The sequence below is a fragment of the Fukomys damarensis genome, unplaced genomic scaffold, assembly GCF_012274545.1.
Source record: "Fukomys damarensis isolate Sample0158 unplaced genomic scaffold, DMR_v1.0_HiC HiC_scaffold_13, whole genome shotgun sequence".
In the NCBI taxonomy this organism is placed as follows: Eukaryota; Metazoa; Chordata; class Mammalia; order Rodentia; family Bathyergidae; genus Fukomys; species Fukomys damarensis.
Genome location: NW_022900925.1, coordinates 12338715 through 12354689, shown reverse-complemented (window position 1 = coordinate 12354689; position 15975 = coordinate 12338715). Strand labels below are relative to the sequence as shown.

The 15975-nt window shown below is 51.1% G+C and overlaps 1 protein-coding gene across 1 annotated transcript in view; it reads left to right on the top strand.

Moving 5' to 3' along the window:
• The window catches only part of Pitpnm3 (PITPNM family member 3), an 84758-nt gene that overhangs the window by 4130 nt on the left and 64653 nt on the right, over nt 1-15975 (top strand). Inside the window, exon 3 of the mRNA XM_010611391.3 lies at nt 13132-13227. Coding sequence (XP_010609693.1) covers nt 13132-13227 — 96 coding nt within the window. The remainder of the gene's footprint in view (nt 1-13131; nt 13228-15975) is intronic.

Genomic DNA, 15975 nt, shown 5'->3' with positions numbered 1-15975 from the left:
CGCCCCGCAACGTAAGCCGGGACGCGCCCCCTTGCCCTGCCACTCTATCCGGGACGCCACAGTCCCCTCCCCCGCCCCCAGCTCGGCCGAGAGAGAGACCCAGATTCTTTCTGGAACGAGAGGGGTGCTCCGCGCCGCCGTCTGGTCCCCAACCCCCACCGGGCCTGTAACGCAGAGCCTCAGGTGCGAGGGGTAGAGGGGTTTGACGGCCCGGGGCCTCTTCTGAGGTCTGGTAGGCTTTGTCCTCCGCAGACTCAGGCTGTGTAGCCGGCGGTTCGAGGGAGTGGATGTTACTCATTCGTTCGTTCATCCAGCCAGACGTTCATTCACCAACATCTGCTCTGTGCCAGGCCCTGAGCTGGGCGCTAGGATCGGGAGGGGACCAGACAGTGTCCCTCTTTGCACACTCTGGGCCCCCTGGTGCCTTGGGAGGTTGGGGCTGGGGAAATCCTGTGCCCACAGAGCCGGCCTTACGTGGGCAGCAGCAAGCCTGGTGTGGCAGGGCTGGCTTGTGAGGTTGGCCCCGAGAAGAAGCTACCATGAACCCACATCCAACCTGTGATGTTGGCAGGTGCCATTCTATTCCCTGGGACCAGGCATAGGCCCGGTGTGAACCCCACTTCTCCACCCGTAAGAGATCACGGTGATGGAATGAGTGTGAACTCACCTATGTGCCCACTAGGTGTGAACACCCCTGGGCTGTATGTAAATTCTCCCAGCCCTCATTGTTGCCCAGGACCTGGGCCAGGTACCAGTGTCCCTGCTCCTGTACTGGGCTTGTCAGATAGGTCCCTGAGAATATACTCCCCTTTGTCCCCAGGAATCCTGTCTGGGTGGGGCTGGTTGTGTGAGATGCAGGCAGTGCAGAACACATTCAAACATCTCGTTTCTCACCTCCCTCCCTCCTTCCTAGGAAAGGCTGGAAAAGGCTCTCTCCCTCCCTCTCTCTTCCTCACCCCACTCCTCAAAAAGGCACAGGGCAGAGTATACGTCCTATCCACTGTCCCACACCATGTGTGCTTGTGTGCGCACATGCCCGGACACCATGAACACTGGTCGCTTGTTCAATACTCTCATAAAAAAGCAGTTAGCAGTTGTTGCTTGAACTATGCACCAGACACTGTGCTGAGCCCTTTACTGCCTGATGGCCTTGGGAGGTGGGAAATGTCACTCTCCTGCTCCTTTTAAAACATCTGGGAATAGACACCCAGGGAAATAACTCCCTTAGCCCAGAGAGGCTTGGACTCAAAGCCAAGTCTGTTGAATTCTAAGGATTTCTCCATCAATACCCTTTTGCCATCCCCTCACTACATGGGAGGGCCAGTCTCAGGCCCACTTCCTTGGGCCTGAGTCCCTTGCTTGGTCCCTGGGCTGAGTCTGTGGGAACCTGTACCAGTGACAGCTGAAAAGTCTGTCCTGCTCCAGGCACCAGCACCTCATGCTGTTCCAACACTCTGTTTCCTGCTGCAGTTTCATGCTTGGCCCCTTCCATCTCTTCTGTGATCCACCTGCCCAGCTCCTTTCTCCTTTACTCAGCTGCTGCCTCAAGGAGACTTTTGAGATGATCAGCAACGTTTGATTACTCTTCCTTTTCTCAGCTCTTCCAGGCTGCTTTGCATTTTGTAAATGTTCCTTCTCTAGGCTCCTAGACCTAGTGCATTGCAAATGCATGGTAGTGTGTGGATAGGAATCACATCTCTCCATGACTGTGTCCGTGAAGAACAGATGGATATGCTTTAGAACGGAGGTAGTCCTGGAGGTCAGGAGCCCAAGTCCCTCTCTTTATAGCTGGGGAAACTGAGGCCCAAGGAAGGGCTGTACCACAGAGAGAGGTGTGTATTCAGTACCCTCTGCTTCCATGGGCAGAAAGGCAGAATGACCTGGCCTTCACTCCAAAGGATGACACTAGGACCTGGGCTATGGGTGAAGGATCTGCTTCCTGGCCTATGGGGGTTTCTAGCCAGTATACCACCTACTGGGAGAAGAGATAGGGGTTTGGGTTCTAGGGCTGCCATGGTATCTGGCTCTGGGTCATCACATTGTTGCTGTGCAGTATAGAGCCTGAGCAGCTGGCCATGGCTGTGCCGGCTGTGCCAGCATCCGAAGGGAAGAAGTTCAAGGTCTTTCACACAGCCAGGAGAATTCAGGTACGGGGGAAAATGTAATTAGGTCCCAGAAAAGATAGGATAAGTCCGTAGAAGATGGATGCAAATGGGTTACTACCAGTTTCCAAACTGAGAAGATTTTGGTCACCCAGGTTAAGAATCCTTATGGTAGTCAAGTGTGCTGGTGCCTGCCTGTAATCCCAGCACTCGGGAGGCTGAGATAGGAGGGGCTGGCCTGGAATACATAGTGAGTTCAAGGCCAGGCTGAATCACAAAGTGAGACCCTGTCTAAAAAAAAACCAAAACAAAAACCAAAACACCCCCCCCCACCCTTATAGTGCCTCTCCCCACCCCCATCTAGTCTTGAGGGCAGGGAAGGAGGCCCTTGGTCTTGTTCTGTGGACAAATGAGGAGGGAAGCCTATCTTGGGGGTAAAGACCAGCAGTCGGGAGGTGGGGGAGAGGGATAGGAGAGGACTCGGGACTCTATTTATAAAAGAAATGATAATTTATAGTACAGAGCTACTTGTGGGGCAGAGAAAGATTTTTCCCGGAGAGCGGTTTTTAAAGTGTGGAAGAATTTGGGCAGAAAGGTGACAAACGGCAAGCTTCCAGGTGAGGATAAGGGCTTGAACAACGGCAAGGAGTATGCAAGTCAAGGTATCGGTGTGGCAGGAAGTACCGCCAGTGAAGAACCCCAGCAGGTGGGGTGGTGGGCTCCTCTAGGGTGCACAGGGCAAAATGGAGCTCCAAAGAGCACCAGGACAGCAGTGACAGAATGAAACTTGGGTGTTTCGACACATGCCTCTGGCTGCTTCGTGAGTCTCCTGGAGGCTGGAGAGGGGCCAGCCTGTCCCAGCTGCCTGTGTTGGGAGCGTTTGTTCTGGTTCCTGCCAGTGCCCCTCCCTTCCCTTCCTCTGTTCTGCCCTGGGCCACTCCCTGTATGCCCCAGCAGGCTGTAAGGTGTCTGTGGACCTAGGACCATGCCCATGAGAAGCCCCATATCTCCAGGCTGGGCAGGAAATGAGAGATGGGCCAGAAGAGTTTGGGAATCTGTAGGGAGAGGGAAGGAATGTTTGAAGAAACCTAGCTGCAACCACAGAGGTGAGCCTTCCAGGCTGGAGAAACCAGTTTACTCCTAGGTGCTGGCCTCTGATCCAAGGGGTGCGGCTGGTGGTTGCAGTGCATCAGACCTACTCATTTGAGTCAGTAAATTCTGATCCTCTCGTGTAAGGGTGGGAGGGACGCTACCTTATTCTTGTGTTCTAAATCCTTGTTAATTGGGACATTGAGGCCCGAGGAAGGCTGGGGTTGCCCAAGGTCACAGAAATGATGCACAGCCGAGCCTGGAACCTGGGATTCCTGCATCATTGGGGGTTTGCTGAGTCAGCTTCCTTTATTGGCCTTCCCGGAAGAAGCATGTGCCTTTATGTCACCCCAAAGCTGGAACTCCTCCAGCATGACCTTGTTGTGTGGTTCCCAGGGGCAGGAATCAGGGGCCACATTGCACAGTGGTGGAAATACCTGGAAGCTTGGAAAAGGGAACAGACTGGGGTTCTCTGGACTCTGGGATATTCCCACTCCTAGGACACTAGGACAGCCTTCCTGTTTATCTTGGAAATAGCATCCCCTTCTGCAAGGAGACTGTACTTACCTTCTCAGGTCCCACCCAGCCAGGTAGCCAGAGTCCAGACTCCTGGCTTTCATAAAACTCTACCTCCAGGAAGCTTTCCTAGACATTGGGGATGAGCTGGAGCTTGGGCAGTTTTCATGTTCTGAGGCAAAAGCTCTGGTCCCTGTGGAATTACCTGTCATAGCTGCAGAGGCAGCAGGTCCCAGCAGGCCTCAGCAGGCCTCAGCTTTGCAGTCCTTGGTCCTGACTGTGTCATCATTGCATGAGCAAGGATGGTGCTGCCCAGACAGATGGCCCCTCTTTCCACATGTTACCTTGGGGCTGGACCACCTTACCTCCATTAGAGACCCCAAGCACTTGACCTGTGTCTGGGAGTCCAGCACTGGGACTCTGGGAAGGTGAAGATGTAGCTAAATGCTTCTCCTCTGCCCTTGCTGGAGCTGTGTCTGGGTGAGATGGGCCAGAAGGGTGGGCTTTCCTCACATCCATTGAAACATACTGTGATAGTTCTTAGATGGAAGAGTCTTGAAGATATTTCAGTTTGTCCATTAAATAAATAAGCATATTGGGAGATGAAGTCAGAAAGGTGAAAGGTGCTTTTCTGAAGTCAAGGACAGACAGTGTGGACTCTCAGAGACCCGTGCAGCTTTGGGGATGTGAGCTTCTTGGCAGTACCTAGCTATTAGGGATACTCTCAGTTTCCAGGCTTGTGGGAGGTAGGACAGGGTCAGAAATTGCATCCTGGGGACAATCTTGTTGCTATCATATTGCAGCCCTCAACATATCTTCCTGACCAATATCTTGACAGCATCTCTGAGGTAGGGCCAGTGTTTTCCCCATTTTACAGATGATGAAACTGGGTGGCTCTAGAATCAAACATAAAGTTGAAGGCAGAGCTAGAGTTAGCACTTAGGTCTTTTCTGCTCTTGCATTTAATATTTTTAGGAGTTAAATTGTCTAACAAAGCAGAGACCTATCTCTGGTCCTGGTTGATCTTGAACTATCCCCTCTGGGCTTCAATTTTCTCATCTGTGAAAGGGAAAGAGGAAGAAGAGTTTGGAGGTTAGGTAAGTTTTAAGTACTTTGAAGCTCTTAATATGCTCTTTTCTCCTAGCCTCTCACTGCTGCCTTCACTGCACTGGGAGGGACTTTTACCTCACACAGATTCTCCAGAATGGGTGGTAGAGTGTAGAGGGTAAAGGGGGAGCTGAAGACTTAGATAAGAACAGCACATGCTCCCTGGGGCTCCTGAGCCCCAGCCTATCCCCAGATTGGTAGCTAGGAGCCTTTTGAAAGAGGGCGGTGGCCAAGCCCCGCCCCCAGGGCAGGGGTAGAGGTGGGAATGGGGAGCAGAGAATGCATAACAAATGAGTTTAGAAATCAAATGAGATCTGAGTTCCCCACCCACTCCCTCAAATCTCTCTCTTCTCTCTTAAAATTCTTGTTTTCTAAAGAGAAAAGAAAATGCTAAATTGCACCCCCTTTTGCAAAGGATTGGGAGCCTAGTGAGTCACTCCGGAGGTAAGTGCCACCTCCAGGGTCCCACGTGTGCCTGCGGAGGCCTGCACAGCTGTGTGGCCCAAGCCCCATAGGGCATGTGTGAGGGAACGGTGGACAAGGTCCTTGTTCCTCTTCTTGCCTTGGCTCTGGGTGGAGGTCCCAGCAGATGGTCAGGCAAGCCAGCCTGCTTCCTCTGGACTCCCCTCGAGCTGCCACTGTGAGACTAGCTTGTGGGTGGGAACAGGCTGAGACCAGTGTGATAGGCTGTATGGCCAAGGCTCCATTTGAGACTGGGGAAGGGTGTGGGGTATGGCATGACCGGGTTCTCTGTCTGTAACTGGGCAGTGTGGATGCTTTCAAGGCTCCAGGTGGGTTCGAGATCTAGGTTTGGGCAGCCAATTCTGGGTGTCCAGCTGTCCACTTTAGGTATGCTGACAGGGCCCTGTTCCAGGGCTAGTAACCAGGAGCTTGGAGGGGATGGCTTGCCTGGGAAAGGAGCCTGGGTGAGGGGAGCACCTGGTCTCTCTCCAAGAGGGTTGAGCAGATCTGGGGCAGGGGAGGCCAGCAAGGAAGTGTTCCACTTCCCAGACGACCCATTATTCTGGAGGGAGGGAAGTAGATGTCTGTTAGCCAGGGATGCCAAACAAGGGTTGAAAGCAAAAATAGAAACACATTGGGCTCTGTCTGGGAGGGGCACTGAGTTCTGGTGGATCTGAGAGGCCTCTTCTGAGCCGTCTGCTGCTGACGCCGTGTTTGCTTGGCTCTGGGTATTTGCAGAGCACGTCACATCCTGCACTCCTGCCCTCCTTGGGGAGAGACTTAGGTGTGAGGGATTTGTGACCATAAGCGCCCATGAGCTGACAGCTGAAAGGCTTGTGCTTGTTCTAGGAGTCTTAGAAATTCTGAACCTCCGTGGGCACCTCTCACTCATACACTATTGACCCTTTCTGGATTGTTCTGGATTGGTCCAGATCCCCACCCTCCTTGATTAGAATTCGTTCTGCCCCTGCCATGGCTGTGATGGTTCCCACTTCCTACCCCCATGAAGCTGGTCCCTCCTGAGAAGCTCTGGAATCATCCCTGGTAGCAAAAAGAGCTATTTTGAGCCTTCCCGTTATGGCCTGGCAGGGAGGGGCACGTTTATTCCTTTCTTCTTTTTGTTTCCTTGTTATGTGGTGTAATCTGGAGCAATGAGGGGAACATTATCCAGCCTTGCCTTCCAGGGCCTGCTAGCAATTCTGCTGGCAATGCCTTGATTATTTTAGCACTGAGTGGAGGGGTCCAGGGGCAGAGGCAACCTTGGGCTCTATCCTTCCAATCACATTGGCCAGTGGAGGGGTTGGATTAGCAGAGGTGGGTGGTGGTGGGCTGCATTTGCTTTAGGCTGGTGGTGGCTTTTGAAGTCCTTGCCAGAAAGCTGGCCCATTCACTGTGCAGTCTTTGCATCCTGCAAGGAGTCTGTGATCCTACTCTGGCCTCCCCATTCCCTGGTTTGGGGCTTGGATCTTGAGCCTCTGTTCTCAGCCCACTGCAAAGGGGTCCTGGCATGACCAGATGGCGTGCCTTCCTCTGTCCTGTCCTGGCTTCTGGGCTGCTCCATGTCCTCTCTGTCTCCCTGGCTGCCCTCTGGAGGAGCTTTCAGGTGGCAGAGCCTGCCAGTGTCACAGAGGCAGGTGCTATGGGGAGCTCCCTTTGTGGGAAGGAAAGAGCCTCCTCCTTATGGAGCAAGAGTCTGTTGGGACACGGGGGACATCTGGGCCTTGGGAAAATTGTTCCAAATAATTCAGAACTGTTGGGAGCCTAATTGGCAGAGCAAATGAAAGTACAATAGATAGCCAAAGCTATTAATCACTAATTATCTTCCAAATAAGGTAATTAATGAGTATTTAAGTGGCATATTTATGAGATACCAGCAGGTCTTCAAAAAGCACATCTTCCCCAAAGCAACTCGTTTGGCTACCTGGGCCAGGCTTGCAGACCTGAGTTCTATCTCCTAAGATGCAGGATGTGTCACTGATGAGCCGTGTCCCCCCATCCATACCCTCCACTGGAGAGGCAGGCACAGTGGCAGTAGGCACAGCGACAGACTGTTTCCTTCTCTGAGCTTCAGTTTTCTTCTCTGCAAACAGGGATCGTGAGCTGACTTCCTTGGGCTACTGTGAAGCTGATAGGAAGTGGAGGTCAGGGGCATCTTGGAATAGTCTCAAATGTTGTACAGAATTTAGAGCATTCACTGGGAAAATATCCTTAAAGTTATTTGATGCCACCTCATTGACTGTGCAGGGTACCATTTGTGGACAGGGGAAGAGTCCTGCCTGTTGCTAGTCTTGTTGCTTTGTGACTAGGTCAAGACTTAGTTTGTTACTGGGATTGCAGTCAGATGCATGGCTTGGTTTAAAATTGAGGGTGTGGCACCTCTGTGGCAGAGATCCTGGATTGGTCTATGGCCAGAGTTGTAGATCCATCCATGGTGGGGTTGGAGATTCAGGAAAATAGTTAAGGTCCAGGTTGGGACCATGACTCTTCTCTAGGACTTGAGTTGCTGTCAGGATGATTATGCATTCTGAAGCCTCTGCCTCAGCCCTGGAGTGTTACGCACGTACTCACAGAGCTGCCTCATTGCCCCTGGAAGCAGATTCTTCCTTGGGTCCTCCAGGTTGTCAGCTTCAGAGACTGGGAGCCACAGGAGATAGGCCTTTTAGGGCTCCTGGCAGTCCCCTGAAACAGCCCCCCACATAGCTCATCAGTGGCACATCTAGCATTTTAGGAGATAGTTAGGACTGTTTCTATAGCAACCAACCCCGAACTGGCACTAGTTTCCTTCAATAATGCCTTTTTCTGGAAGCAGCTTCTCCTGGCCTCTCATCCCTCACTGGGTGGCTGCATAGCCCCTTCAAGGCTAGGTGTGAGCTGGCTGGCTCTGGACTGTCCTGGTCCCAAGCATCTGACCCAGGGAGGAGTCCTGAGGACATGCCCATGGGATGCTCCCCTGAGAGGGGCCCTCTGGAGTTCTGCCTTGGGCTAGGCCATACTGGATCTAACAAGAGCGTTCTCTATCCAGCCCTGAGCTAGGAGAGCCTATGGTCCCAAAGAAGATCCTCACCTCAGTCTGCCCAAGCTGGTGGTGGGGTAGGAAGACAGCCCAGTGGAGAAAGCAGATATATGGACCTAGTGCAAATAGGGGTTCTGATGGATGCAAGCTTTGGACATGATGGGGGCCCAGAAGAGGCTGGCCTCAGCCAAGCCTCAGGGGCAAAGAGGGGTTCTGGATGATTCTTCAGGCAGAGAATAGGGTTGAGATGGGGGTGGAGGGCCGGAGCAAAGGCCTGGAGGGGATATGGAAAGCTGTAGAAAGCTTCCCAGTGGCAGTGTGTGGTGGGAGCAGAGGCTGGGGTGAAAGCAGGTCTTAGCTTAGGTAATTTAAGCTTTGGGGGACAGGTATGACAACCTCCAGAGTTATGACAGAAGGGAGGACAGAGGGCTCAGTCCCGTGAGAGTGGGCAGTGAAGAAGAGGGGCTCCCATTCCACGGGTCTGGGGAGAAGCCTCAGAAGTTTCCACATAGGAAAGAAGCAAAAGAAAAGCCCTCAGATAATCATGATTTAGGATTTGATTTAATAAACCCTTCTATAGCAGTGATAGGGTGTGAGGCACTGTGCTAAACCTTTTTCATATATTCATTCATTTAAATTTCCTTGCTACCCAATACAAGTATAATTATCATCCCATTCTACAGGTGGGTAAATGGAGGCACAGAGCAGTTTAGTGTCATTTCCTACGACCACTGATTGGGAAGCATAAGCTGAGATTGGAGCCAAACTAGTGGGAGGGGGACAGTAGTCCCCTTGAGGGAGGGAATGTTGGGCTCAGAGGAGCAGGAGGTAGTGGGAGGAGGTGGGCCTCCTGAGTGGCCATACTCTGCATTTGTCTTTGGATCTCTGGGGCCTCTAGGCAGGAGTGAGGAGCAGAGAAGTGTGATTCTACATGTGCATGTGTGTGGGTGTGTGAGGGCTTCAGTCTCTGTGTGTGTATGGGGCTCTCACTGCCCATCAGGAGCAGGGGCCTGATCATTTAAGTCGTGCTGGGTGTCAGGAGTTAGACCTAGGTATATGCTTGTTAAACCTGCCATCCTCATGCACACATACATGCCTCTGTGTGTACATGCATGTATGGAAAGGGGGGAATGGAGAGAGAGAGAGAGAGAGAGAGGAGAGAGAAAATATGAGAATGTCCAATCAATGAGCCAGTAGCCCCAGCGAAGCTGCTCACTTACCTGCCTCGTGGGCCTTCTCTTTCTCTGAGATGTAGATTTCTCTGAGTATCTGGCACCACCAGGACAGGTTTAAGATAGCCTCAGACAAGGCTGGGCCCTGAGCTGGCCACAGTCACCAGCCAACCGATCAGTGGGTGTGGGTGCCGGTGCCAGCGCAGTATTGTGCACCCCTTGGCCACCCTCAGGGTGCTTCTTCCTGGAGGTCTGGGAATTACGTGTGTGTGTGTGTGTGTGTGTGTGTGTGTGTGTGTGTGTGTGTGTTTGAAATTACTCCAGAGCCGTGGCTGTCAGCAGATGTCCTGACAAACTAGGCTCTTTACTCTTGTGGAGAAAGTTCCAGATCCAGCTTCCTGGAAATGACTCCATTTCTGTGGCCCAGGTCTCTCCCTCCCTCCCACTCTGCCTCAGCTTGTGCAACTCTGCCCAGCTTTTTCTCTGAAGATCAGCTTGGGTCTCCTTCTCCTGGGAAGGCCTCCAGCTGCAAGATCTCTACCTCTGGGGTGTATGACCGACACCTGCTGAGACCCTGGCTGGACAGAGTGGCACATGTGAAATTTGGCACAAGGACCCCGCTGCCTGCTCCTCTGTTTTCCTGTGCACTTTGCAGCATGCAGTGCAAGGCTGATGCTTCTAAGGGCAGGAACTATTCCAGCTTATATCTGTCCCCCACTTCTTTCTCCTGGGCACCATCTGTTCTGAAATCTGGACCTGGAAGCACCGGGCAAAGCCTTTATTCCTCATCGTGCTGAGCCAGGGCTTTCCTTGTGGTGAAATGTCTTCCCTTTCTGACAGAGCTTCTGAGCACAGGGTGATGTCCCCCTTCAGGTGGGCATTTTGCCTTTAGGCTGGGGCTGCCCTGAGTAGGACAGAGCACTCAGAGAAGTGTCCTGACTGCTATGTGCCTGCCCATCTGCCTATTTGTGTGTCACTGGAAGCCAGGGCTGAGACGGGGAAGGTGGGCAGATGGAGCCAACAATCTGAGCCGAGATCTCTGGCCACACCCATGCCGGGGAGATACAGGACTGGGACAAGGCCCGTGGCCCCACACTGGACCAAAGGTGGTGGGTAGATGGGCCAGGAGAGAGATTGGAGTCACTCCCAGAGCCCTCTCCCTGCAGGGCTCAGCCTGGATCTGTGCCAGCCCGGTGTGGGCAGGGAGTGCAGGATTGCTTGCTTTGCTCTGGGAAGTGCTAGGATGCTCCCTTCTCTTTGATGCTGATTTAGGGGTTTTTAAATCAATGTGGTCTGCAGGAAGACATAGGCAGAGGCTGGGAGGACACAGAAGGGGCCTTGGACAGTGCCCCTGGCAGCTGTTGGAAACCCTCAGGTGATCTGATCCAGTCTCAAGCCTTGGCTCTATAGCTGACAAGGGCCAACATCTCCTGAGGGCCTGGTGGTGGGCTGGACACTTTGGTGGTTGGTCTTGGTTAAATCTTTGAGCAGTGAGGCAAGGATTATGATACCTGTTTTACAGATAAGAAAATGGAGGCTCAGATGAGAGAACTTGCTTTGGGTTATGACAGTAAGTGATAGACTTGAATCCAGGCTCAAGTCTTTCCAAAGCCAGTGCTCTGACCTGGATGCTGAATTCTCATCCATAGCTGGGAGCTGACTTATGTGTGACTTAGGCGCAGTCTTTGGAAAGGGTGAGTGGCAGGAGGGAAGCTTCTACTCCCCAAGGAATACACACACACACACACACACACACACACACACACACTCACACACGCACACACATACACATGGCCATGTGGACCCAGTGACAGATGCCTTTGTGGTACTAGACACCTCTACAGGGATGTTTTCACGGTGTAAAGATACCTGGACACTAATTTCTAGACCTAATGGGCAGGTGGTTCTAGAATTAGGAGCTCCCAGCTGAGCCCTCAGGGCCAGGGACCCTGTAAGGAGCCAGAGGCAGACTTCTGAGCCCTTGTCCAGCTGGCCAGCAATAGGTGGGCTGCTTGTCATTGGCCGAAAGAGCAGGCGGCACAGAGAGGAAGAGATGGTCACTTGCCTTGAGCTCTAAACAGAGAGATCCAGCCTGGTGATTCTGAGCACAGACACCGGAGCCAGATGGATCTGTGTTCACATCCTGCTCTGTCATTTATTAGCTCTGTGTCCTTGAGAAAATGCCTTCACGTCTCTGAACCTGTTTCCCTTGCTGTAAGGTGGACTCATTATGCCTACTTTGCTGAGCTTGGTTAGAACGATTTTCAGTGAGATTGGTGAAGCAGTCAATAGACTATCTGCTGGCTCCCTGTGCATATTCAGCAAGTCCTGGTTATTCACTTGCTAGTTTGTCAGATACTCTTTGGCCATCTTCCATGTGGGATCATGTATTGGGTCCAGGAAATACAGAAAAGTATAGGGTGGGAACCCACTTTAAGGGGGCTGTACTCTAGACCCTGTCCTAATTGTTTGCTAGAAAATCAGTACATTGGAGGAAGAGGTGGAAGGAGCGTCTCCCATCACATGAAGGCTGCTTCTTAGCATACCCATTTTTGTAGGTTCTTCTTACTATAAGAATATGCAAATGGGTTCCTCCCTCCCCAGGTTATTTTGAGGAGTCCCTGAATAAGGGCAGGGATGTCTTCGGATCCCTTTTAAACAAATTGAAGGGTACACATTTAAAAGCCCATGTAGGCATGTTCTTTAAAAGCAAGGAGAATAACAGCAAACAAGATAAAACATGCATTTGGAAAGACATTCAGATATGTGTTTTGACCATAAAGGAGAGTCATAGCAACAAGGAGGATCTATCAGAGAGAAGTGTCAGCTATGAATTGGAGAGGAAAAGCAGATACCATATTGGTCCGATATTTATAACTAGAATGGGTGACCAAGAGCTTCTGATGAATGAGGCTGAATTCCCTCATCACGTTTCCTCTGTGGACATGAGATCCATATATGCCATACGTGCCTAACCAGTCTTTCATTTGTAACAGTGCTCTCAGAGATACTTGTGGAAGGGGGAGGTGGTAGAGCTGGGAAGGGAGAGGTCTGAGTTCTCGCTAGCACTTGCCACTGTGAAGATGATCTTGGTGTGGTGCAGGACATGTGGTTTGCCAGCCTTGGCCAATAGAAAGTGAGCTTTCTCATTTCTGGGCAGAAGCTTTGAAGACTGGGTGTGATTTTCTATGTTCTTTTCTTACTTCAGCAGACCTTGAAGGCTTATGTTGAGAGGGAAACATTTTAAGGTTGTGGCCTCTTTGCGTGACCAAGGGAAACAGAGCCCCCTTCTGACTGGTGTGTGAGAAATAAATCATTCTTTAAACAGCTGAGATGATTTGATACCACAGCTCAATTTATGCTGACTGATACCCTTTATCACCTGCTAAGTCTCTTAGCCAGTGATGGTGAAACTTTTAGATCTTTCACTGATAGCAAATAGCCTGCTGGACACACTCACTCCTGCTCTATGGAACTTCCCCAGACAGGGTTTTGGGAACTTAACTGAAAGCATAAAATTGGGAGCACTTGGTGAAGTCTGAGGCCACAGGGGTAGAAGGCACAGACATGAAGGATGGGATTGATCCTGAGTCCAAGAGTGTCTGAGGCTACCTCTTTCATACTGGGACACTGGTGCAGGCTTGGCTAACAAGTGTATTCACTTTGGCAGGTGGCCCTTCCCCGGGCGGCGGTGCCCCCTGGCACCTTCGGAATGTCCTTAGCGATTCAGTGGAGAGCTCAGATGATGAATTCTTTGATGCTAGAGGTAAGTGAATGCTATCCTCACACCTAGAGGGATCATCTCCCCAGGAGCCCAAAAAGAGGATTCTTGGTGGGGATTAGTATTCCTCCCTACCCAGACTTGCCCAATATGTGAGAGCCCCAAGAGCAGAAGCTCAGTGTCCATCCATCCATCCGTCCATCACTTGGACCCCTAACATATGCCAGGAGCTGTGCTGGGGGCGTGGGACACTGGAATCCAATGAGCTGGTCACTGCCCTCATCAGCTTGTAGTCTAGTGGAAGAGCAAACACCAGACAAGGACACAAAGGGAGATGGAGTCACTGCTGGGAGATGATGATATCAAGTAAAAAATACTGTACCAGCTATTAGGAGAGAGCATGATGCAAGGACACTTAAATTTCTATGGGCGTGAGCTGGGTAGGTGAGGAGGGGAAGAGAGAGCCTTCTAGACAGATAAGATAGAAGGGATGTTGGCACTGACTAGAAAAGACTCAGGCACATTCCAGGCTCTGAAGGAAGATCCTTGTGGCAGCAAGGTGATAAGCAAGAGGAGGAGAGTGGGAAACAAGGCTGCAGGGGCTGTGCTGACTGGTGTGCAGGTGACTTCTAAGATCACCCTCTTAGATGGGAGGGGATCCAGAGCATTAGAGGAGCCCTCTCAGTGACCAAGAGGGTCTTATGGAATGGACAGTGGTGAGGAAATTAGCTCTGTGTCAAGGCAGTGGACAAAACACAGAAAGGGGTGAGGTCTAAGCTGGGTTGGAGTAACTGGGAGATTTCTAAGAACTGGAAGATGAGAATTGGAGTGGGAACATCAGGCAGAGGACTGTGTGAGCCAAGGCCTGGAGGGCTGCACACACAGGGCAAGGGTGTGGGCAGCAGGAGGAGGTGAGTCAGTATGGACTTTAGGCCCAAAGACCCTCACCAGCCAAGCTGAATTGGGCTAGGAGGGACGGGGAGGAGCACGATGTTTGCTCCCCAGCCAAGTTGGGCCTCCAGTCCCCACTCTGAGAAGTCACCACATTGAGGGTGTTGACTTACTCCCAAGGTGAGGCCAGTTTTGAATGGCCTGGCAAACAGAAGAAGTGCTAGGAAAACATCTGGACCCAGAGCTGGACCCTTAGGACATGGTCTCAGCTATGCCATGGACTTGTTCTATGGTGCCAGGCAGGTCTTTCTTCTTCTGGACTCAGTTTCTGTAGCAGTTCAGTGTCTCCCCAAATGGAGAATACTCAGTTTGGATGATTTCCTAGGGGAAGTGCAGCTGGGGCAGGGGGAGGTGTTCCTGCTCAAGCTTTCCCCATTTGTGGTTGTGGAGAGAGAACCCCCTCCTCGACACCATTTCTATACCAGCCCATTTGAGGCCCATTTCTTATCTCCCATTGGGGTTTGATTGGAGTGGCTGCCGGGACTGTTTCTCCATAGCAACTAACACACAGCGTGACAACAACCAATAGCTTCAATATCTCGATGCTTAAAAGACTTTTATTTAAAACATTGCTGCGGTTCGTCAAGGCTCTGCCTGCTCAGCTGAGATGATGGCTTGCTGGGGGAGGCAGGAGCTCAGAGGTGGCACGAGGGTCAGCTCTGTCCCTGGAGGCCTTGTTCACCAGCTTTCCATGCATGCAGCTGTGGATCCTTCCTGCGTCATGCCTGCTGGTTGCTGTCTTTATTTTCTCTTCCCTGATCTCACTGTGATGAACTTGGCCTCATCCCTCATTCTCTTCTTGATGGCTCCACGTTCTATTCCTTTCTTTGGTCCTATCACCTCTTTCTTTTCTTCTCTCCACTTCCTCAGGGACTCCCTCTGGGATGTGGTCTCAAACCCAGATCATTTCAGAGCTGGGAGGCCCACCAAGGTCTTTAAATCCAGCAATCCTGGCTGATTTTACATGCTATGAAACTGAGGCCAGAGAAACTTGTTCAGGGCCACATAACGAGGCAGAGCAAAGACTATATAGTTCACCTCCTTGTTTCGCTCTTTCAACAAGTACTTACTGAGTATCTGCCCATGAAGTTCCAGGCAGTGGTCTCAGTGTACAGGAAAAGAGACCAGAGCTACTTAGAAAGTTAATCATTCTTAAACTACCACCCCTTTCACTCCTAGGCAGTTACCTAAGAAAAAGAAAGTGTATGTCTACCTAAACATGGGCCTGGGAATGTGCTAGAGTTTCATTTTTTAAATTCTAGCCCCAAACTTAATGTACACCAATGAGTGAAGGAATAAACAAATGGTGGTACAAGAAGGAACAAACTGATAGTATTTGCAACAATCTGGACGCATCTCAAAATATTCATGCTAGGTGAGACGAGTCAGACTGAAACAATGTACGATTTCATTGATGTCTGACTCTAGAAATACCAACTAACCTGTACTCACAGGTGCAGATTGGTAGTCTTCCTAGGGCAGGAAGCCTTGGAGGGATTAAAAAGGCAGGAGAAAAGTTCTGGGGGGTGATGGGTATGTTCTCATTGTCGTGATTGGGGGGATGATTTTGCAGGTGTTTGCATAGGTCAAAACTTATCACATTGTGCATTTTAAATACGTATAGCTTATTGAGTGTCCATTACAATTCAAAAACAGAACCTGGGGCTGGGGATTTAGCTCAGTGGTGCTGCCGCCTGCCTTGCAAGTGCAAGATCCCAAGTTTGATCCCCGGTACCAAACAAAGAAATGAAACAAAACAAAACAAAACAAAACCCCAACCGCCCACAAAACAGAACCTGTACCCCTATAACAAAGGGAATGAGAGAGAGAGAGAGAGAGAGA